The following is a 22,906-nucleotide window of genomic DNA, read 5'->3' as shown; positions in this document are numbered from 1 at the left end:
TCTCTGTCTCTTCAGGTTTTGAGATTCCCCCTCCCCTTCGCCCCTGAAATGGACTCCTGTGGGGGAGCAGGACAGAGAGAAATGTCTTGCTCTGGGGTCCCAGGTGTCTGGGGCTTAGGCTCCTACTTTGAGTTCCTTCAAATCTTTCGTGGAAAGAATTCTTGACTGGGAGGCAGGGAGCCTGGTTTCAATACTCTTTGACCTTGAGCAAGTTGCTTCCTTCCTTGGCTTTACATTCCTCATCTGACAAATGGGCCAATGAATCCTTCTGCCCCCCTTCCTTCCTTCCTCCTTCCTTCCTTCCTTCCTTCCTTCCTTCCTTCCTTCCTTCCTTCCTTCCTTCCTTCCGGGAGGTTGTGAAGAATCGCTGGCTGTGAAAGCTTCTGGGCTTGTAAGTTCTGGTATGTGACAGGGGTCTGCACAAGGGACCGTGTCTAGGAGTGATCAAGAAGTCATCCTTTCAGTCCCTCAGTCTCTGAGTCTCACAAGGCCAGAGCAGGGGAAGTGGTCTAGTCTCATGGAATAAACCAGTCAGGAAATATCATGTCACCACACTGCAATACTGTTTAATTGAGTGGCCATCGTAATACCACCCTTGCTTGTCCCAGGGAGTCCCTACCACATAGCAGGGCTCCCTCCACCCTGCCAGAGCCTCAGATCCCCCCGCATCCTGGTTGGGAGGGAAGATGGCTGGATAGAGAGATGGCTGGGTAGGTCCCCATCCCTGGGGAAATGGCTGCGGGTCCAAAACCACGTTCCCACTCCGAGGCCATTCAAAGCCCCCTTCTTCATAGGAAGATCACGAGTTCCCAGGACTCCTTAGTGGCAAACACTGGGCATTCAGGGCCCAGCTTCTGAGAGCTGGAAGCCCCCTGGAGCCAAGAGCAGGGTCTTCCAGGAAAGCAGAGAGAAGTCCCCGTTGGAGGCGGAATCTGGCTGCCCTCCTGCTGGAGAGAAGAAAAGAAGGTGAGGGGTCAGCAGGGCTGGGGGGCATTGAAGCAGCTGAGGGAGGGGGCAGAGGGGTACTCACTTTGTGCAGACACACAGGCGCGCCTCTTCTCCCCTGCAACAGACAGCACGGTGAGGCCTCCACGTGGATAGAGCCTCACAACCCCAAGCTTCCCTTTCCACCAGACCTCGGCGTGGGAATCCAGGGAATCTCAATCCAGCTTTCCCTTCTCCTAAACACTGACTTCTGACTTTCTTTCCTCTTCCTGCCCCTGGGAAGTCTCCCCAGCCCGCTGATCCATCGCTGCTCCCGGCCTGGCCCCAGCCGCTCCTCCATCTGTCCCTGTCTCGGCACTTAGGAACAGCGTACATATGTCCCGTCCGTGCCATTAAGCCCGGGCCTCCTGAGATCTGAAGCAGCACCCCGTCACTTTCCTCTGCTTATCAACCTCCTTAACCAGGCTCTTTTGGTCAGTTAGATTGTACAGTGGATAGAACCTTGTAAGAACATTTATAGAATCACTTGAGAATGTTCATAGATCCAGAAAACACTTCTAAGACTCTAAGAACTGGCTGAACATGTCACAGAGAATAGAAATTCCAGCTGACTTTGAGCCCTCGACTTCCCCATTAACCAAGTGGGTGTCGCAAAGGGGCGTCCTGGCTTATTTCCCCCGCCCTGCCAGTCCTGCTCCCCTCATGCATGGCTCACCACCCAGATAGGCGCAGTTAAAGTGGCTGCAGGTCTGATTATAGCTCCAGAGAGTCACCAGGCTCCGGGCTCCATCCTGGGAGAACCTGGTGACCAAGAAGACTTCATGTGGGGGGATCAGCACCTCACGCTCCTCCGGGAAGACAGACAAGGCCTGGATAGGGGCCCCAAAGCAGGTCCTTAGAGAGAAGAAGGTGGCATTACCAAATCTGCGGGCCACTGCCTCATCCAGGGAGCTGGAAGCAAACTGGCCCAAGCGGACAGAGTCCCCCAGTCTCTTGGGTTCCAAGTGAAGGGTGCCCACGCCTCGGAACACCACCTCGCCAGGTCCCTTGCTGCAGCCCCCACTGCCCTGCAGCAGCTGCAGGGCTCGGGTGAGGTAGAAATGCAGGGCCTTGAAGGGGAAGTGCCTCATGTAGAACTCCCGGGAGCCGCCGCCTGTCCGCACCGCCTGGTTCAGCTCCCAGTACAAAGTGTTTGATGAGTTGGTATAGACCATGACGGCGATTCCGTGCTGGGCTTTGAAGCCAGGCGGCAAGGTGAGCCCCTGGCGTTTGTGCTCCCAGGCCTCCCGGGCTGCCTCCCAGGACTCCCGCAGCAGGGCATGGCGGGCCATCTCCTCCTTCAGCAGAGGGGCCGCCTTCTCTTCCATCTCCTCTGTGCAGCCCACATAAGCATCGTCGAAGGTGTCTGGAGCCAGTCCCAGGGGCAGGATGGGAACAGCCTGGGCCTATGGATGTAGGAAAGGGGAGACCTTCAGAGCACTGGACAGGGGCCCTGGTGGCAGATCAGTCCAGAAACACAGTATCTCGTTTCTATGACCAAATATCTTGTGTATGCAATTTGGCAAGAGCTCAAGGGCTTAAATAGCACAGCCACTGGAGTGAGACAGATATGGGTTCAAATCGTGACTTCCCCACCTACTAGCTGTGCGCTCTTGGGCAAGTCTCTTAACTTCTCTGAGCTTCAGGTTCTCCACATATAAACTGAGGATACTTCCAACCTCACAGGGATATTGTGAGGACAGCATACAGATCTTCACTTCTGTACAACGTGAAGGGGCCATTTTGTCATTAGAGAAGTTCCTACCCCTGGTAGGAAGTGGGGCTAGATGACTTCCAAGCGCTGTTCTGGCTCTAAGAGTCAGGATGCAGGTGATATACAAATACACAGCCAATGTCCAATGACCTGACCTGGTCCCCATCCTTAGATTCTCTTCCCCCTTCATGCCACACACCACGACACTGTCAGCTCTGAGACTCCTGAGTCCACTCCTGCTTTAGAAGCCCATATTCTGAAACATGCGGGNNNNGAATGGGGGGGAGCGGGGGGGGGGGGGGGGGTGGCGTGGAGGAGGTCAAGCCCTGGTCTGGGAGGGGCTGCGGGAGGGCAGCACACAGGTAGCCCAAGCCGGTTTGCCGGGGCTGAGCCTGTGGTGGCAGACAGGACGTGGGGAGGACTGATGTGAAGGAAGGAGGATCCAAAGAGGACCAATGGGTGGAGGTGGTTCTAGGAGAGAGAATGGGAACTTGGGGCTCCCTGTGGCGATAGACGTTCCTGAGAAGAAGAGGATTAAGATGACCGAGATTCTAGAGAAGAGTCCCTGGGAGTGACTGGAGTCAGCCCCCCAGTCTACCTCTTCTGGGTCTGCCCCTGACCTGTTCCCTTTGTGGCAGGAGTAGGTTCTCCCAGTTACCTGCCAGAGGGCATGGAGGCCGAGGTAGCTCAGAGCCATCAGCAGAGCCGCCAGCATCCTTCCTGGGGGGCGACTCAGGAGGGCGAGGTCCAGATGAAGAGGGCACCACTGGCGATGGGATGGGAGACAGAGACCAGGGTCCTTTCCTCTGGGGTGTGAAGGGTCTCCGTCCAGGATCCGGCCCAAGTGGGTGTGGGCGGGGCCAAGGGCGGGCCTAAGGGAGTGGGCGGGGCTTTAGATTTTATTGTGTACCCCGCTCAACCCCAGGGCTCCCTCCCCAAATTCCCACTAGCCCCCATGCGCAGCGTCTTCTGCTCGGGGACCTTCTTGCGATGGTAAAGGTGGAGCCATAATTTGGCTCTGCCTGGAGAGGGGAGGGGGCGGAGAGCCAGGGACCCACCTGAAGTTGCAGGGGCGACAGCGGGAAGGAACACTGACTGCTCGGGCCGGCGGGGGGCTTAAGTCCCGGCGGGTGCTGCGCCGTCCCGGGAGTCTAACGGATCAACAAAGTCCCGTGGCTAACTATAGCCCCCGCGGCGGTAACCCGACACCTCTCTTCTGCAACAACGGACACGGGGTGGGGGAGCGGGAGTGGCGCGGAAAGGGGCCGAGGGGCGTACCACCCCTTCCCTAGACTGCGAGCTTTTTCTCCAGAATCCGCTTTGGCTCCGAGCGAGACCAGGGTTGGGGGAGGGACTTGTGAGACTTGGCCTCTCCCTCAGGTGGGCCCCGACCTGGCCGAGCCCCAGTTCTCAGACCACTAGACCCGGGAGACCCACGAGGGTCCCGCCCACCAAGAATTCTCTGCTGGTGCACTCGCTGATTTGCATGCAATTTGCATATGGCCCACGCATTGGGGCACGCGTGATCCAGCATCTGAGCGGCACCCACCCACTCCCTTCCCTTCAGTAGGGTTGGACCAGCTCTCTGTCTCACATCCTCAGGGGCCAGCCCCGCTCCCTCCACAGACCCTCTCTCTCTGGATCTCTTAGACCCAGGTGACCCCATGTTTATAAACACTAGCCTTTCCCCTCCCCTGCTGTGGGCCTGTCTATAAATAACCTGGCTCTGAGTTTTGGATGCTCAATCAGAGGTAACGGGAGAAGGGACCAGCTGAGAAATCAGTAAGCAGCTCTGGGGACAGCTTTCTGGCTGCCTGAGCCCTGGGGGTGGGAGGATTACTCCCAAAGTGGTCAGGGCAGTTGGGCATCCCAAATGTCAGAATTTAAGGGATGCTTCCTGCTGCTTGCTAGGACTGAGGTGGGCATAGAAGGTTAGACTCACCTCAGGGCCTCCATTCTGGTCTGGCTCATTCATTCAGCACCATCCCCACTGCCCCATTCCATCAAGCTGCTAGCCAAATACAGAATTTCCTTCTTCTAGAATCCTTTCTCCAAAAATCCTTCCCTATAGACCAAAAAAAAAAAAAGACAAACTATGTGTCTGGGCTTGGAGAAGTGTGCGGAGGGAGTTGGAAAAGTGTCATCCCAAAAAACCAGAGCACTTGTTAGGCAAACACAGCTTCTAGACAAGTCCTCTTGTCCCCTTCCACTGAGATGGTCCATCCCAAAGCTCACCTAGATCAGAAAATCAGTTTCTCTATTGTTTACCATTACTGTGAAAAACCACATCTTGCCTGTTTATCCTGACTGCCTCTCATGCTGGAGGACTCTGAGCACGGGCAGTTGTTGGGACAGAAGATGCAGTCTGGGATAGTCAGGCCTGCTGAAACAAGTCCCTGGGACCAGATCCACTGGGATCAGGGTTTTGTCCTCTCCCCACATGGAAGTGCTTCTCCCATCCCCAAATGTGGAACTCCAAGAAAGTCCCCAAGAGATGGAGTCAACTTTCGTCATTGAGCAGGGGCCCTGAGTGAGGCAGAAAGTCCTCCAAGATCACAGAGCAAATCAGCGCCAGCCGGACCCAGCCTCCTGAATCTGGGAATTTCTCCTTGCATGTTAGGTGAGTTTCCATGCTCACATAAAAGGAACACAAAGTAAAAAGATACTGAGGACAGGAGTGCTGCACACAGGACCAAACCCACAGTTGTTCCAGACTGGACCCTTGATGCTTCAGCCCACATTCTCTCCGGCTTCAGAGGTTCCTTCCTTTATGGGAGGTGCACTGGCCCAGGGCAGAAAGGGCACAGGCTAGTGTTCTCAAGCCTTCAACATCCAGAAATAGATGGGGGAGTGTCACATTTCTGAGCAGCTGTGTGGGTACAAGGGGTGGGGGGACTGATAGTATAAAGGAGAAACCTGCCTTTCCCCTCCCCCTGTGGCCATCACTGGAGACTGACACCAGCTTTCCTGGAGAAGGCCTAGGTAAGGGGCACAACACCCTCCTCCTGGGTACAGGGCAGGGAAAGAACTTTTTTAAAGGGGAAATTTGGGGTATTGATGGTGGAGTTCTAGGAGTCATTAGGAACAATTTCAGGGCACCTTTTATTTTAGTCTGTTCAGGCTGCCATGAAATACCACAGACTGGAAAACCTATAAACAGCAGACATTTATTTCTCATAGTTCTGGAGGGTGAAAGTCTGAAATCAGGGTGCCAGCATGGTTGGGTGAAGGCCCTCTTTTTGGCTTATAAGTGACACCTTCTCACTATGTCCTCACGTGGTGGAAGGGGCTAGGGAGCTCTGTGGGGTCTCCTTTATGAGAACAGTAATCCCAGAGCCCTTATGAACTAATTATGTCCTAAAGGCCCCACCTTCTAAAGCCATCACAGCAGGCATAGGATTTCAACATATGAACTTTGGAGAGACACAAACATTCAGACCATAGCACCTTTGATGGAGAGGTTTAGGATACCTGGAGGGTTTGGGGACATTGGGAAATTGGGGGGTTCCTGGGGAAGGAATTTGGAGTCACATCCCCAGAAGGGAATGTTCAGTGAGGATCTGGATGAGGAGAAACTGACAAGTGCCTTGAGCAGGATGAGAAGAAAAACAGAAGGGCAGGTAAAATATAAGGGGCTGCCCAGTGCCTCCATTTCCTCGCCTCCCATAACCACCCCATTGCTCTGGCCCCACCCCATTCCCCCCAACACTGCCCACCGAAGTCATCAATTTACCTGCTCTGCAGGGGTCTACAGTGTTAGCTGCACCCAGGAAGCCTCTCAGACTCCCAGCAAACATTCCAGGAGGCCTCATCTGTGCCTGGCTTGGGCTGAGCTCTGGGGACACAGCATGGGTCATACTTCGTCCCTGCCCTCAAGGAACTCACAGGCCAGGAGGGAAGACAGACACATAAGGGCAACACAGTATGATTAGGACAGTGACAGAGGAAAGCACAGGGTGACTGCAGAGCATAGAGAAATCAGAGGGCTCCCTGAAAATGTCACCCCTAAGCTAAGTTGAAAAGTGGACAGCAGGAGAAGGGCATCCCCAGCAGACGGCAACGTGTCCAGCACCACAGGGGGCAAGCAGTGGAGCCTCGCTTGTTCTCTAAGAGCTTTGTCCTGTTCTGTAGAAGCCGGGGGTGGGGGGTGGGGCACAAGGCTGAAGAGGTCATGGAGGGCTAGGTCACAGAGCACCTCAAGTGCCAGCATGAGGAGGGCTCTGTCCTGAGGGCATGGAGGGAAGTTGTGTTTTGCTACTTTTTTTTTTTTCCTGTCTAGATGTGTTCTCATCTCTTCCCTCATGATTTTCATCTCTGCATTTTTACTCTGTATGTTGAGATATTTCTTCCAGTTGGGTTTGGCACAGAGCGTTTTTAAGCAGGTGAGCACCCTGACCAGCTGTTCTTTAGCTCGCCCTGCTCCGTGGAGGGTGGATCCACAGGGGTGACAGTGGAGATCGGGGCAGGCAGGGCAGATTAAATTATTTGCACGGGCACCACAAGTGGTCCTAAAGGACACTATTGTCACAGTAACAGCAGGCACGGGTACGAGTGAGAGAGGACACGGAGAGAAAGAAGATGGGGGCTTGGACTCTGAGATTCATTCATACTTTCTTCTTGTCACTACAAGCATGCATTACTTTGTAATGAAAGAAACAAAGCAGCAGCAGCACTGATTTAGAAACTACTGGAGCTCCGCCTTCTTGGAGCCTCACTCCCCACCCCGTCCTCTCCCCACCTCCTGGACCCTGTCCCTCAGCCCCTGAGGGTCTACACCTGTGCCTGTCCTGGAAGCAGTGAAGGGCTTAGGGGAGGAGGGCCCAGTTCGCAGCAGGACTGTGGGAGAGGAGGACGGCTGGATCCTGTCCCTGGAGTACTGCCATGGCCCCAGCAGCCAGCCAGTCCTGGACCTGTTCCAGCCTCACATCCCCCACGGGGTGAAGCCCAGACCTCTCACCGTGGCAGTCAAGACCTTTCACGACTGCCCATCTTTCCAGTGCTCAGACACCGCAGGATCTGCCATGCAGGACAAAATATCTTTCACTTTTTACATCCAACACCTTTGCTCTTCTCCTTTCTGCTGCCCTAGATCCCCTTCCCACCCCAAATCCCACTCCCATCCCAGTCTCCACTGACTGAAGCCTTATTCTTCTATTCTTCCTGCAAGACCCTGTTCAGATAACACCTCCTCCAGGAAGTCTCCCATGTTCTTTCCAGCAAGAAGGGTCCTCTCTTTCTCTTCTGAGCCTTCATTTCTTTTTGTTTTTTGGTTGCTTTTTTTTTTAAAGATTATTTATTTATTTGACAAAGTGAGGGGCAGAAGGAGAAGCAGACTCCCTGCTGAGCAGGGAGCCTGATGTGGGGCTCACTCCCAGGACCCAGCTGAAGGCAGACGCTTAACCGACGGAGCCCCCCAGGTGCCCTGAGCCTTCACTTTGATGTCGTGACTCTGTGCCAAGCACTGGGAGTGACACAGACTAGGTGTCTGTTAATGTTTATTAAACTGTAGATTAATGTTCTCATTTTCTAGATGAAGAAACTGAGACCCAAAGAGAGACAGTAACTTGTCCAGGGCTATGTCCAACATGCAGACTCCTGCCATGATGTCTCTGCTGCTTGTGTGCCTGGGCCTCATGGAAGCTCGTCAGGTACGGTCATCCTGCACTGTGCCCACGCCAGCAGGGAGCTGCACCACTAGCTTCCTCTGAGCCCTGGGAGGAGCAGCCGTGGGAGGAGAGACACTGAAGTTTCCAGTGGTGCTCGCCCGGCCTGAGGGGACAGCCCCAGACCCCGGTCTCTGAGAGTGTGCAGCTAGTTGTTCCAACCCCCTTCCCGTGCAGATGCGTCTGGGGCCTTCAGTGTCCTTCTCCTCTAAGTGGAGAAATTGGATGATAGGCTCCCATCGTCCTGAGGCTCACCCTCTCAGTCCTTACTGCTCCCTCTCCACCAGGCCCAGAGCCACCCCCTCACTCGACGAGAGCTCTTCTCTCAAGAAGTGCCCCTAGACATGGCCCCAGCCTCCTTTGATGACCAGTATGACGGCTGTGCAGCAGCCATGACAGCCGCCCTTCCAGATCTCAACCAAACCGAGTTCCAGGCCAACAAAGTGTATGCTGACGGCTGGGCACTGGCAAGCAGCCAATGGCGGGAACGCCAGGCCTGGGGGCCAGAGTGGGGCCCCAGGCCTACTCAGCTGCCCCCGCCACCCCCTGGCTTCCGCGATGAGCATGGGGTGGCCCTCCTGGCCTACACCGCCAACAACCCCCTGCACAAGCAGTTCAACGCTGCCGTGCGCGAGGCAGGCCGCTCCAGAGCCTACTACCTCCACCACTTCTCCTTCAAGACACTCCATTTCCTGCTGACCGAGGCCCTACAGCTGCTGGGCAGGGGCCAGCGTTCGCCCCAGTGCCGCCAGGTGTTCCGAGGGGTGCACGGCCTGCGCTTCCGGCCGGCGGGGCCCGGGGCCACCGTAAGGCTGGGGGGGTTTGCTTCCGCGTCCCTGCAGAATGTTGCAGCCCAGCAGTTTGGGGAGGACACCTTCTTTGGCATCTGGACTTGCCTTGGGGCACCTATCAAGGGCTACTCCTTCTTCCCCGGGGAGGAGGAGGTGCTGATCCCCCCCTTCGAGACCTTCCAGGTGATCAATGCCAGCAGACCGGCGCAGGGCCCCGCCCGCGTCTACCTCCGGGCCCTGGGCAAGCGCAGCACGTACAACTGCGAGTACATTAAAGGTAGGCAGGCTCACGCCGGGCGGCACCTGTGCACAGGACGGGCTCCCCCTTGGTCTCAGGGAACACGTACAAATACCACAATCAAATGAACAGTGAGGGGGACCCTGTACCTCTGTCCCCCCACCCTGTGCACCTAAGGGGAAACAGCCTTCTGAGGGAGTATGCCACTTGTCCTTGGAGGTACCTAAGCCGGAGCTGGCCACTTGCCTGCTGGGAGGCTGAAGAGGGTTTCCTGACCGAGCCAGGTGCCCATTGAGGGCCAAACAGAACTGGTCAGGCTTTTCTTCCAGCTGGAAGCTGGAAGGCAATTAAGTTCTGGCGACAACACTGACACCCAGACCATTGTTGCCAGGTATGAGTAAGAGCCCCAAATTCAGTTTCCAAGAAGAGCACGTGTATTCAGCTGAATGGAAACCCTGTGCTGTCGTGTGGACTGGGTGGGGGTGCAGATGGGGTGCTGAGATAGCAGTTGGGTGCTGTGCCCCAAAGTCCCAGCCCAGGCTGTCAAAGGTCGTGGATCCTCTTCCTGTCTGTCCCCCAGGACCGGCCAGAGGTGGAATCATGAGGACAGGCCCAGGTTCTTAATCTCTGAAGGGGCTATGGGCTGCTGGTCCTGGCTGAGTGATGCCCAGGGCCTTGGGAGGCCCACTTCGCATAATTAGAGGCAGGTTGTTGGCTAACCTGTGGACCACATTTACAATGGGAGAAGGTCCAGTGTGGCTTCCGTTCCCACCTTGAACAGCATCATGGGGGTGCATGAGTCAACAGAAGCTGAGGAAGACACACAAAGTACACGAACCAGTGCCTCCTCGGCTGCGACAAGGCAAGGGAGAGGTAGTTACACAGGGAGGCAAAGTTACAGGCAAGGAAGCGGGAGGAGCCCCCAGAAGAGACCCTGGCTTTGAGGGCTGGTTCCCTTCTAGCTCTGCGGCTCATGGGTCAAGTCAAACGCAGGCAAGGGAGGTCTCACCAGAAGGAAGCAGAGTTAGGGGAAAATGTCCCAGCTTCTGCAGGAACAAGCTGGGGATGGACCACAGGGTTCTGGGTTCCTTCCTGTCCTGGGAGCTACTGAGACTTTGATTCTTTACTGTTTCTTCCCTACAGACAAGCAGTGCAAGTCTAGGCCCTGCCGTCTGGGTAACTCAGGTAAGAGCTGCAAGCTTCCATGGGGCTCGGCTCAAGGATGAGCGGGCTGCCCTGGGGTTGGCCTCTTCTCCAAGATGCATATCCCTCGTGAAAGGAAAACAACCCCCTATTGATCACCACCCCTGTGGGGGTGGTGAGCCTCTCTTAAGAGGACATACATGTGTGTACGGGGCAGTGGTCATGCAAGCTGACACACGTGCACCCCAGTCTGGGGATGCCCCCTCCCTCACAGGAGGCCACTGATTGGGCCTCAGAGAGATCCCAGCTGCACTGAGGGGATGGAGGGAAGGGCCACTCCCACAGTCCTCCCTGGGCCTTCTCCTTCAGCTGCAGAACCCACGGTCTCTATTACTGCCCTCAGGGCTCCCTTAGACCACCTTTCAAGGTCAAGGTCAGGCCCTGGGTGCTGGAGACCTGGGCTCTCATCCTAACTCTGTGACCAATCAATCCCTCTCTGGGCCTCAGTTTCCCTACCCGTATAATGAGCGTATTAGACGGTGATCCCCAGGTCCCTTCTGTGACTCTTTTCTTCCCTTGAATACCTGCTGTACCCAGGCCTGCCTGGGCCTCATTTCTCCAGGTGGGAAGGAGCTTTTCCAGGGTAACCGACTGGAATAGGCCATTCCCAGGAATGAAACTGCAGCCACTACTCTCCCTTGGGTCCCTCCTCCCTCCCCCAGGGCTCTGTGAACAGTGGGCGGGACGAAGCCCCAGCCTGCATTTTGTTCCCACCATTCTTCATGACACAGTACCACTCAGAGTTCCAGGCATCCTCAGCACAACCCAGTGGTGTAGGCACTGTCATCGCCCGTGTTCTACAGATGAGAGAAATAAGGCGCAGAGAGGGGAAGCGACCAGCCCTACACACACAGCTAGTAAGGGGTGGGGTCCAGACAGCCAAACTCAACCACCACACTACCTGGCCCCCACTTCTCCCCAGACACCATCTCATTTTATCCTTACATACAAGAAACTATTGGAAGGGGGGAGAACAGGGAGTATGACCCTCATTATATAATAAAGGGAGACCCAGAGACAGAAGGGACCTGCCCAAGGGGACAGAATGAGTGAGGAGCAGAGCCAGGGTCATAATCCAGATCTCCGGGCTCCAACCCGTGTGAGTGTGGGTAATGTCATCTCAAGCACTGGACCACGTTAGGATTCCCCCCCCCGCCCCCCCGCGCCCCGGGTCCACCAGTAATCAGGGGTTGGGCAGAAGGGCAATGATGGGCGTCAGTAGGGCCCATTCACATGGCTTCCCCTTGTTCATCCCACCCTGCCATGGCTCATTTGTGTCAGTAGGAGGCAAGGGCATAGACCCTCCTAGTGACCTCTGGAAGGGGACCTAGGGCTCTTTCACCTGCCTGCCGTCCTCCCTGAATTCTCGCTCTTCATCTCTGGCTCCCATCGCACCTTGTGGGTGTTTCCAGCCCATTCTGCTCATTCCTCTTTGTCGTGCTTGTGTACCTCATTCTACCCCGAAACCTCTCTCTCTGCCTCTGTTTTTCCTGCAGCCATGGGTCAAGGCTCTGCTTCTGCAGTCTGGTCCCTCCTACTCCCGCTCTGGGTCCTTGTTGGGGGAACCTTTCCACGACCCATCCAACACTGAACGACAGCCCACCTGCCCAACATGCTGCCTCAACCCGACATGGGGATGGCGGCCTCGTGTGTGCTCTAAGAGCAGCCAGGAGCCATGGTGACTCCTTCTGCAGGGAACTCTGGGACTTTCTCTGGCAGCTGCCAGGTTTGCTGATGGAGAATTAAGGGAGTCTCGGGACTGAGCCTTACCCAAGGCTCTAAGAGTGAGACACTGAATAGGGGTGGGGGTCTCTAGGGCAGGCAACAACTCACTTGGACTGAAGATTAAACTAGTTTGCGGGGGGGATTGGGGAGGAAAGCACTGGGCCACGGTATTTGCTGTTATTCAAATGCCTCACATGTGCACCTGGAAAGCTCTTCCAGGTGCCTTCTCTGACCTCTCCCACCTGGCTGGGTTAGGGGCCCTGCCTCTTTGTTCCCACAGGTCCCTGGGTGCTTCCCTACACCACGTGTCAGTGTTTGTCTCCCATGTCAGACTGTGAACTTCCCGAGGGCAGGGACGGGGTCTAAAGCACAGAGGTGGTCCCGGACAACGTGTGAAAGTCAGAAAGGAACAAACACCTGTGAATGGCTCATCTCTGCACTGCCCCACCTTGGACACTTTCAAGCTCTCTGAATGTCAGCGTGTGGGAATGATGTGGACTGGCTCCGGCTCCAGAGGGTAGAGAGCAGGAGAGACAGCAGAGACAGCATTAGGGCCTCTGCCAGGGTCTCAACTGAGTGCTCAGGTGAATTCTTGTCAGCAAAGACATAATTTCTGCCCTGATCTATGCGTCCTAAGGCTCCTGTCTCTAGAGAGACAAACCTGGCTCTGCCACAACTTCCACTACCACAGGCCCCAGGGGTAAAACAGGACATTAAAGAGGTGCTAAGCACACGCTTTCTTTATTATGAGTTGGGGCTTTGGAGCCAAATCCACGTGGGGCCTCCTGCTCCGGAAAAGAGAGAATGAATCCTGAATCCCCTTCCCTGAGTCCCTAGGCAGCAACAGGCAAGATCAAGTCCCTAACACAACAGCCACCAAGGAAGGAAGAAAAGACAAGGAAACATGGTTGTTCTGTTTCTCATATAACCTGCACTCTCGCCACAAAAAGCTCTAACACACAGCGTCAAAAGTCAATTCAGTCCCTCCAGGACGGTTTTGATCTCGGCCCTTCTTAGAGTTCCTCTTCCGTAGGAATTAGAGGAGTGGCGAGCTCTGAATTTCCCTTAAAGTTTAGGGTATATAGACGACTGATCCCTGCGGTTTGTGAAGTCAGACGCGCTGATTCTGGAGAGAGGGTGTCCCAGGCTCTCAGGCACAGCGGGAGAGACTGGGTTGCCTACCAGAGAGTCAACAACCACCTGGCCTTTCCATCCCTGTCTGGAAGGGCTGTGGCTGCACCAGACCCCGGGGACTCACAGGGCCTGCACCAGCACCAGGAAGCTCATGACCAAGGCCATGGAGAAGAAGATGCCCAGGAAGAAGCGATCCATCACACGGGCCAGCCGCTTCCAGTCCTCATGGCGGCGCTGGGCAGCCCGGTGGCTGTGGAAGGTGTTAGCAATGGTAGCTACGTGGTGCAGTAGGGCTTCCTGACGGCACAGACACCGTGGTTCATGGCAAGCAACTGGTGGAGGGCGAGCCCCTCCGTCAGGAGGCTGGGGACTGGGGGGTGACTCAGGTGGTCTAGACCGCCCACAGGGTTCCCCTCGTTCCCGCACACACAAGCCCCGTGCCAGGCGTCCCAGCAGGAGGGCCCGAGCCCAGGCTGGCACTGGTCGGGCACTAGGACCACAGTAGTGCAGGCTCATGATAAGGATGGTGAGCGCTGTGGAGAACGTGACCATGGTCATGGTGGCCATGTAGTACTTCCCTGCAAGAGAGAGAGTGAGGGGGAGCCTAAAACAAAAACTCAGGGGGCCTGAGCTTGCCCGCTGTCTCAACACAAACTGGCAGCAGCTCACCCACCGTGAGGCTCTCAGGACCCTCCAATCCCAACGGATGGAGCCAGGAAGGAAGGAAGGGCCAAGATCTCCTCATCCCCTGTTCTTACAAGTGGGTTCGCAGAAGCCTTCTGCTCCCTAATCGTTCTCCTCACCGCTGGACGCCGCACTGCCCCGCAATCCATGGAAGTCAGACTCTCAAATGGTACAAGCACCATCTGGAGCAAGTTACTGATCCTTCGGGCACAAGCGGGATAACAGAACCTACCTCCTAAGTTTGTGGTGACGCCTCTCTGAGTTAATTCAAAAAATGGCAAGGGCTTAGGAGAGCGCCTGGCACACAGCCAGACTCAAGGCGTTTTGCCTGTTATGACAGGTGAGGGGTGGGGTGTCCTTCCTGGAGGGGCCTACTCCTCTCCCCTCAATCTCTGATTGAGGCATGCGCGCCCCCCGCCCGCACGGAATTGGGCTGCTCTGCGGCGCCCGTCCCTGTCCCGCTCCCGGCCCCGCCCCGGTGCAGGCCCGCGAGCCTCTGCCTGCGGGGGAGGGGGACAGTCTCTCCCCGCCCGCCCCCCGCCCCACCGCGCCCTCGCGGCTCACCGATGAGGGGCACGCTCTCGGCCGGCGGCATGCTCTCGGCCAGGAGCAGCTGAAAGACGGTGAGCGCCAGCAGCACGGTGACGCCGAGCGACACCTTCTCGCCCGAGTCGGCGGGCAGGTGGAAGGCGAGCGGCGCGAGCAGCGAGATGAGCACGCAGGGCAGCAGCAGGTTGCACACGTAGGCGGCGGCGCGGCGGCGCAGCAGCAGCGTGAACGTCACGTCGGGGTAGGGCTCGGAGCAGCAGCCGTAGGTGAGCACGCGCCGCCGCGCCGGCATGCCCAGGACGCGCCACTCCACGTTCTCCACGAAGTCGGCCAGGCTGGCGGCGGCGCCGCGCGGCCGCACGTCCAGCTGGTGCCCGCCGTGCGTCCACGAGCCGAACGTCAGGCCGCAGCGCTGCGCGTCGAACGGGAAGGCCGACACGTCCACGCGGCACGAGCTGCGCGTGATGGCCGGCGCGTCCCAGCGCACGGCGCCGTCGTGCCGCAGAACCACGTTGGTGCTGGCGGAGGCCGGCGGCTGTGCGTCCGCCCTGCGGGGGCAGGTGGTTGGGGGGGGGGGTGCGCCCTGAGGCGGCTGCGCGCGCGGAGGCCGGGGCAGATCCCTGCCGCTGCGCTCTGACCAGCGGGGCCCTGGGACTACCAGGGGTCGCGCAGAGGGTGGAGGGGGTGGCCCAGAGGGATCTGTGAGCCTTTGGAGGCTTAGAAGGGGTGGCACCTAAGGGCCCAAAGGAGACACGGATCTAGGCCAGGGTGAGAACACATCTGTAAAAGTTGGCACCCGGCTGCGTAGTGTCATCCGCGAATCTCCTAGAGGGCCCCCGGGGAAAATATGCAGAGTCGTATGTTGTCTGGGAAACAACTGCTAAACCAGTTGTGGCATAAAGGAATGCTCCAGAGGGTTAGGCCCTGGAGGAAGTCCCTAGGCAGGCCCTCAGGGAGTCCTGAGACACTTGGAGCCCGCCTGCAAGGGTGGAGTATGCCATCAGGAGGCACTTGTGCCCCAGAACCCCCTCTGTGAGAGATCCAGAAGTAGCCCTGGAGCACACAGTGGGTTCTCAGGAGACATTCAGCATGGGTTGGCTTGGGACAGACTAAAGTGGGGGTGTTATGGAGGGGCTGTGAGCTCCTGGCAGCTTAGGAGGGTCCTGGGGGAAAAGCTTCCGGGGCCGTGGGGCAACCAGGTTAGGTTGGGGGGATGCGGAATCAGTGCATACCTAGAGCCAAGGGCAACTGTAGGGAGGGGGGAGGAGAGGGGAGGGGCCCAGGCAGGCAGTACTTGTTGTAGAGCACGATGTCTGGTCGCCACACGAGACTGCTGGGGATGCGGATAGCATCCAGGCCACCATAGGCATCGGGGTCCCATCGCAGGTAGGCGTCTGTCCACTCCTGTCTGATCCACAGGTACAGGGTCAGCACCTGGTTCCGCTCATCCTAGTGGGGGGCAGGGAGTGGGCACAGACGTGGACACATGTATATGCACACCCTTCTCTGGGTATACACACTCACCTACAGAGCTCTGGACACAACCACAAACCCGGCTGGCTCACAGTCCAGTTCCTAGCCAGGCCCGACCTTGCTATGTGACCTTGACAGTCTCTTTTCCTCTTTAGGCCTCAGTTTCCTTAGTAGTTACATGGGTGATAATCCCTGCTAGGCAGGAATNNNCAAGTGTGCAAAGTGCTGGGCACACTGTGGGCACCCGGCAGTTAGTATTCAACAGTTAGTATCTTTTATTGTTAATACTAACATTTATAGAAAAGAATTGTTTGGAGAATAATCCCAGTCTCTCACTACCCCCCACTCCCACCCCATGATTTGACACTATCACCACAACACACCATGTCAATGATCTGGGACAATGTCACCTCCAGGGTCACGTTCAGAGCCTGGTCTGTATCTGCCACAGGTCTCAGGGCACTTGTGTAGTTGGCGAAGAGGTCACGGAACAGCTTGTGAGCCAGCCTGCCCTCGGCTCCCAAGCACTCTGGGGGACCAGGAAGAAGGGTTGTCCATCTGAGGCCCTTGTCCAGGGGCCTCTGCTCACACCCTCCACCCCCACAAGGCTGGGGCCCTGTCACCTGCTCTGCTACCTCACGGCCACCTGACTGGCCCTCCTGATGTCCGCTCTGTCCATCTAGCTGTGGCTCCCGTTCTTTCCAGGAGTGCCTCCGCCGAAGTGAGGCCAAGGCGTGAATTGGTACTGTCTTCTGGAGCAAGGCCGACAGGTTTCTTCCCCACCCTTTGCCTTCCTAAGGACCTGGGTTCTGCCTGCCCTACTGCAAATGCCAGAGGGGCCCAAATAGGTGACAGGAGTCCCGCCTCTCACCCAGGTGTTGTGAACCCCATTGCCACCAGCCCCTGCCGTCTCTCAAACCGATTTCCACTTATCCAGCTGCACTTCTGTGGATTTCTTCAAAGCTTCTGATGCTATGGGCCATTCCATCCTGAAAACACTCTCTTCCCTAGGCTTCAGTGACACACCACATTGTCTTCAGCCCCTGACCCAAGTATTGTTCCCCAGAATCCTGTCATTGTCCTTTTTTTTTTTTTTTAAGCCCTGATTTTTCTCCTAAGCTCCAGACCCATAAATACAACAGTTCACTTCTGAATGTCCTACTGGCACCTTAAACTCTGTGGGTCCAAAATAGGAACTCATTTCCTCCCCCCATGCTCTGTAACCTGTTCCTTGTTCTGTGTTCCCCATCTCAGCCAACAGTACCCATCCCTTGGTGCTCTCAGCCAGAAATCTGGAAATTATCCTTCCTTTCTGCCCCCCTCTGTCTGCAACCCACCCAGTACCCAGGTCCTGCCAGCCAGGCTGCTGGGCATCCTTTGAATGTCTAGTTGCCCCTGCAGCTTGAGTGGACCCAGCAGTAGCCTCCTCACGGCTCCTACATTTCTGAGATCAGGCTTTTAAACACTCAATTCTGACCAGGCCAGTAGCTGCTTAAAACATTGCCTGCTGGATCAAGTCCAAACTCAGTCTGCCATTCAGTGCCCTTCATGATCTGCCTCACCCCCACCCCCTGGCTTTTCCATCACTGCTCCCACCCCAGCCAGGCAGGTCTCCTGCACCCTCTTCAGCACCTCTGTCCTCCACGCTACCCAGATAGAGCGCTTGTTCCCAGCACAGGAGTAAAGAGAAATCGGATGTGCAGGGAGATTTGGGGAGGAAGAGAACAGTAGCAGGGCCCAGAGAGGCAGGACTGGTTTACTGCACGTCACACCTGGAAGCAGTGAGAACAGAAACAGAAGGCCCAGGCTGGAGACAGAGAAGCCGAGGCTGGGGTGGTGGCTCCTGGGCCCCATGGCCTTGCCACAGCAAGAAGTAGGGCAGGTCTCTGGGTGTGACCCTTGTGGCCTGACTGAGGGCAGCATCAGGCTTTGCTGGCAAAGATGGTGTGGACGATACCTGGAAGTCAGAAGTAAGACTGAGATCTTTGCTGGGGAGCTCTGCGGCCCTTCCAGTTCTCTGACCCTCCTATTTGTACCTGCCTTTGGGTTTTAGTACTTGATCTTGGCATCTGCTCATTCTCCTCCACTGGTCCTTGCCTCTTCTGGCCTCTGCCCCTGCCATTGTCTCTACTCCCCCACACCCCCTTACCTCTCACTCAGCCTCGCTGTCTCCATTTCCTTCTGTCTTTTCCTCTGGGACTCTTTCTTGCTCTCTGCCTCTTTGACTTTGGTCTTCCTCCTTCCACTCTCTCTTTCTTTTTTTTCCCCCTCTTCCTCTCTCCCTTCCTTTTTGCTTCTATTCCAGCCCCCTAACTTCCTTTCTCTGTCCCCCATACCTGGACTCCGGATGAGCCTGGCACATTCTCAGCAGGACAGGGGCAGGGACTCTCCATCAGCTCTGAGCCCTCTGAGGCCCAGGGCTGCAGGCCCCTCCCCTTTGCCCTTTTCATTAGCTTATTTACAGGATTGGGACATCTGTGCCCACGGGAACAGAGCAACTGAAACTGACACCTCAGGTTACTGGGACCTGAATTATTCAAATTGTAACACAGCACCCAAGCTCAGCTCAAGCCCAGCCTGGGGTGCTGGAGGGCACAGAGATGCTGGGGTCAGGATCTGCAAAAGCCTGGGCTTAAGGATGTGAGGGGCCAGAGCCGTGGATGGTGTTGTCCTCCTAGCTCTGCCACCATTGCTGGATTCTTTTTTTTTTTTTTTTTAAGATTTTATTTATTTATTTGTCAGAGAGAACGAGGGCACAAGCAGGAGGAGAGGCAGGCAGAGGGAGAAGCAGCCTCCTTGACGAGAAAGGAGCCCGATGCAGGACTCAGTCTGAGGACCCTGGGATTATGACCTGAGCCAAAGGCAGATGCTTAACTGACTGAGCCACCCAGGCATCCCCATTGCTGAGTTCTTGAGGCTCCCTTTATTTTTATTATTCTTAAGTTTTATTTTGTTTAAATTCAGTTAATTAACATATAGTGTATCATTAGTTTCAGAGGTAGAGTTCAGTGATTCATCAGTTGCATATAACACCCAGTGCTCATTACATCACGTGCCCTCCTTAATGTCCATCACCCAGTTACTCTATCTCCCCACCCACCTGAGGCTCCCTTTAGACTGTCAGCTCTGCCTCCAGTGAGAGATGGAGTACATCTGTCCAGGCTAGGCACTTTGTGCCAAGCAAGCTGTCCCCTCCTGGTGGGAATGGGGCTGAGCCTTAGGCTGCTCCGGGTGGCCCCGCAAAGCAGGAAGTGCAGCTCACATCCTCACCTCCAGCTCCCTACAGCCATCCCGCTCTGAGTCTCAGTGCTCTCCCCATGCCCAGACACCATAGCTGACACTGGGTAGCAGGGAAACCACAGGCTTTAGAGTCACTTTCAGCTCTGTCTTATGAGCTGTCTGACCTGGGAAAGATACTGAAACTCTCTGGGTTTGTTTTCTTATACAGGATAATGGGATTGACAGTCCTCACTTCAGAAGTTTTAAGGATTAAATGAGACAAGCAGTAACACAAGGCAAGTGCCTAGCATATTGCCTGATGCACAGTCGTCAACCAAAAGTATTTATACTATAATCCCAATGAATTAGATAGAATATTCTATCTTCAGGAACACACACTTAGATTCACAAGCCCCCAGCCCCTGGCAACCACTATTCCACTTTCTATCTCCATGATTTCGACTTAATAACTCATGTGAGTGGAATCACGTATTTGTCTTTTTTTTTTTTTTTTAGATTATTTATTTGTTTATTTGACAGAGATAGAGATAGTCAGGGAGAGAGGGAACACAAGCAGGGGGAGTGGGAGAGGAAGAAGCAGGCTCATAGCAGAGGAGCCTGATGTGGGGCTCGATCCCATGACGCCGGGATCACGCCCTGAGCCGAAGGCAGACACTTAACGACCGCGCCACCCAGGCGCCCCACGTATTTGTCATTTTTTAAAAGATTTTATTAGAGAGAGTGCATGTGCGTCAGCAAGAGAGAACAGGAGCAGGGGGAGGAAGAGACGGAAAAGTAGACTCCCCGCTGAGCAGGGAGCCCGCCGTGGGGCTCGATCCCAGGACCCTGGGATGATGACTTGAGCCAAAGGCAGACGCTTAATCAGCTGAGCCACCCAGGTGTTCCTAAATCATGTATTTGTCTTTTTGAGGTCAGCTGATTTCACTTTGCATAATATCCTCAAGATTCACCCATTTTGTTACATGTCAGAACTTCTTATTTTCAGGCCGTATATGTTTTATTTTATGTATATACTACATTTTGCTTATTCATTCGTTCTCTGAGGAGTACTTAGGTTGCTTCTACGTTTTAGCTAGTGTGAATAATGCTGCCGCGTATGGAAGTAGAAATATTTCTTCAAGACTCTGCTTTCAGTTCTTTCGGATTATGGGCCCAGAAATGGAATTGCTAGGTCATATGATAGTTGTTTTTTATATTTTGAGGAATCGCCATACCACTTTCTACAGTGGCTATAATGTCTTTTTTTCCCACCAACAGGGTCCAAGAGTTCCCATTTCTCCACAACCTCACCAAAGCTGTTATTTTGTTTTGTTTTTATACTAGCCGTCCTAATGGGTATAAGGTGGTATCTCACTGTATTTTATTTACGTTTCCCTAATAACTAGCAGTTGAGCATCATATCGTGCTTATTGGCCATTTGTATGTCTTCTTTGGAGAAATGTCTATTTAAGTCCTTTGTCCATTTATTGCTTTGGGTTTTGTTGTTGTTGTGTTCTAGGAGTTCTCTCTGTATTCTGGGTATTAATCCCTTATGAGGTATATAATTTGCAGATGTTTTCTTCCATTCTAAGGGTTGCTTTTTTACTCAGTTGATTTATTTTTTTGGTGAACAAAACTTTAAATATTTTATAAAGTCCAATTTGTCTATATATTATTTTTTTGCCTGCACTTTGAAGTCATATCCAATAAATCATTGCCATATCCAATGTTGTGAAGCTTTGACCCTATATTTTCTTCTAAGAGTTTTGTAGTTTTAGTTCTTACATTTAAGTCTTTGACCTATCCTTAATTTTTGTGTATGGTGTTTAGATAAAGGTCCAACTTCATTTCTTTGCCTGTGGATATCCAGTTTTCCTAGCACCATTTGTTGAAAAGACTGTCCTTTCTCCCACTGAATGGTCTTGGCACCCTTATAAAAAATCACTTGACCGTATCTGTGAGGGTTTATTCCTGGGCTCTCTGTTCTAGTCCATTAGTCTGTATGTCTGTTTTTATGCCCACACCACACTGTTTGATTCTTATAGCTTTGTAGTAAGTTTTAAAGTCAGGAAGTGTGAGTCCTCCAGCTTTGTGCTTTTTCAAGATTATTGTGGTTATTAGAGTCCCTTGAGATTCCGTATGAATTTTAGGATGGACTTTTCTATTCCCGAAAAAAAAAAGCCATTGAGATTTTGAGAGGGATTGCATTAAATCTATAGATCGCTTTGGTTAGTATGGACATTTTGTTTTCCATTTCATGAAAGTGAGATGTCTTTCCATTTGTGTCTTAATTTCTTTAAGCAGTGTTACAGTTTTCAGAGTACCTGTCTTTGGCCTCCTTGGTTATGTTCATTCTTACTGATTTTATTCTTTTTGATGCTATTGATGATGGAATTGCTTTTGTACCTTCCGTTTTTGGATTGTTCATTATTCGTGTATATAATGCAGCTGGTTTGTGCGTGTTATTTTGTATGCTGCTACTTGAATCGTCTCTGAGCTCCAACCGTGTTGTTGAACTGTGTCGTTGTTGTTGTCATTGTTTGGTGTAATCTTTAGGGTTCTCTACGTATAAGATCATATCATCTGGAAACAGATTTTACTTCTTCCTTTCCAATTTGGATGTCTTTTATCTGTCTTTCTTTGCTAATTGCTCTGGCTAGAACTTCCAGTATTATGTTGAATATAAGTGAAGGTAGATATCCTTGCCTTCTTCCTGATCTTAGAGGAAAAGCATCATAAAATATGTTTGTTGTGGGTTTTCACTTACGGCTTTTATTTATTTTTAAAGATTTATTTATTTGAGAGAGAGGAAGAAAGAGAGAGTGGGAATAGGGAGAGGGGCAGAGGGAGAAGGAGAGAGAAAATCCTCAAGCAGACTCCCTGGTGAGTGCAGAGCCCGACACAGGGCTCAATTCCAGGACCCTGAGATCATGACCTGAGCCGACACCAAGAGTTGGACGCCTAACTGAGCCACCCAGGCACCCCCATTATGGCTTTTATTATGTTGAGGTAGCTTCCTTCTACTTAGTTTGTTGTGTGTCTTTATCATGAAAGAATATTGAATTCTGTTAAATGCTTTTTCTGTATCAATTGAGATGATCATGTGCTTTTCTCCCCATTCTGTTAATGTGGTCTATTACATTGATTGATTTTCATATGTTGAACTATCCTTGCATTTCAGAAATAAATTCCACTTGGTCCTGGTGTATGATCCTTCTATTATGCTGGTATTCTGTTGAGGATTTATGGACCAATGTTCATATAAGATATTGGTCTGTAGTTTTCTTGTAGTGTCTTTTGTCTAGCTTTGGTATAAGGGTAATTGTATACATTAATGGGTTGTAGATAGGGGTGCCTGGCTGGCTCAGTCGGTTTAGCGTCTGCCTTCTGCTCAGGTCATGATCCTGGGGTCCTGGGATCTAGCCCCACATCAGGCTCCCTGCTCAGCGGGGAGTCTGCTTCTCCCTCTCCCTCTGCTGGTCCCTCTGCTTGTGCTTTCTCTGGCTCTCTCTTTCGCTGTCAAATAAAT

The 22,906-nt window shown here is 53.8% G+C and overlaps 3 protein-coding genes across 3 annotated transcripts; 1 reads left to right on the top strand and 2 right to left on the bottom strand.

The window, feature by feature from the left end:
• Positions 1 to 66: 66 nt before the first annotated feature.
• ART5 (ADP-ribosyltransferase 5) lies at positions 67 to 4,765 on the bottom strand. The gene is made up of 4 exons (XM_008707286.2): positions 3,357 to 4,765; positions 1,661 to 2,390; positions 1,031 to 1,063; positions 67 to 944 (listed from the first exon to the last, which is right to left on the bottom strand). The coding sequence occupies exons 1-4, from the start codon at positions 3,411 to 3,413 to the stop codon at positions 841 to 843; spliced, it is 924 nt and encodes a 307-aa protein (XP_008705508.1). The 5' UTR covers positions 3,414 to 4,765; the 3' UTR covers positions 67 to 840.
• A 3,340-nt stretch (positions 4,766 to 8,105) lies between these two features.
• On the top strand, positions 8,106 to 12,290 carry ART1 (ADP-ribosyltransferase 1). The gene is made up of 4 exons (XM_040630680.1): positions 8,106 to 8,346; positions 8,649 to 9,429; positions 10,534 to 10,575; positions 12,090 to 12,290. Exons 1-4 carry the CDS (start codon positions 8,275 to 8,277, stop codon positions 12,182 to 12,184), a joined length of 990 nt encoding a protein of 329 aa, XP_040486614.1. The 5' UTR covers positions 8,106 to 8,274; the 3' UTR covers positions 12,185 to 12,290.
• A 798-nt stretch (positions 12,291 to 13,088) lies between these two features.
• CHRNA10 (cholinergic receptor nicotinic alpha 10 subunit) lies at positions 13,089 to 17,146 on the bottom strand. Its single transcript, XM_040631317.1, has 5 exons — positions 17,078 to 17,146; positions 16,542 to 16,952; positions 15,980 to 16,134; positions 14,701 to 15,233; positions 13,089 to 14,030 (listed from the first exon to the last, which is right to left on the bottom strand). The coding sequence occupies exons 1-5, from the start codon at positions 17,144 to 17,146 to the stop codon at positions 13,573 to 13,575; spliced, it is 1,626 nt and encodes a 541-aa protein (XP_040487251.1). The 3' UTR covers positions 13,089 to 13,572.
• Positions 17,147 to 22,906: the final 5,760 nt, after the last annotated feature.

This window comes from Ursus maritimus, unplaced genomic scaffold, assembly GCF_017311325.1.
Source record: "Ursus maritimus isolate PB19 unplaced genomic scaffold, ASM1731132v1 scaffold_16, whole genome shotgun sequence".
Classification (NCBI taxonomy): Eukaryota; Metazoa; Chordata; class Mammalia; order Carnivora; family Ursidae; genus Ursus; species Ursus maritimus.
This window is presented reverse-complemented; position numbering and strand designations above follow the sequence as displayed.

Bases quoted from the DNA above. Each gene is read 5' to 3' on its own strand.
- ART5 (XM_008707286.2), bottom strand. From the start codon at position 3,413: ATGCTGGCGGCTCTGCTGATGGCTCTGAGCTACCTCGGCCTCCATGCC. The intron at 2,391-3,356 runs GTAACTGGGAGA...CTACATCCATAG, and splicing joins GCCTCCATGCCCTCTGGCAG to GCCCAGGCTGTTCCCATCCT. The intron at 945-1,030 runs GTGAGTACCCCT...TCTCTCCAGCAG, and splicing joins CGCCTGTGTGTCTGCACAAA to GAGGGCAGCCAGATTCCGCC.
- ART1 (XM_040630680.1), top strand. From the start codon at position 8,275: ATGTCCAACATGCAGACTCCTGCCATGATGTCTCTGCTGCTTGTGTGC. The intron at 8,347-8,648 runs GTACGGTCATCC...CCTCTCCACCAG, and splicing joins GCCTCATGGAAGCTCGTCAG to GCCCAGAGCCACCCCCTCAC. The intron at 9,430-10,533 runs GTAGGCAGGCTC...TCTTCCCTACAG, and splicing joins CAACTGCGAGTACATTAAAG to ACAAGCAGTGCAAGTCTAGG.
- CHRNA10 (XM_040631317.1), bottom strand. From the start codon at position 17,146: ATGGAATGGCCCATAGCATCAGAAGCTTTGAAGAAATCCACAGAAGTG. The intron at 15,234-15,979 runs GTACTGCCTGCC...CTGCCCCCGCAG, and splicing joins GACATCGTGCTCTACAACAA to GGCGGACGCACAGCCGCCGG. The intron at 14,031-14,700 runs GTGAGCCGCGAG...TCTCTCTTGCAG, and splicing joins CGAGAGCGTGCCCCTCATCG to GGAAGTACTACATGGCCACC.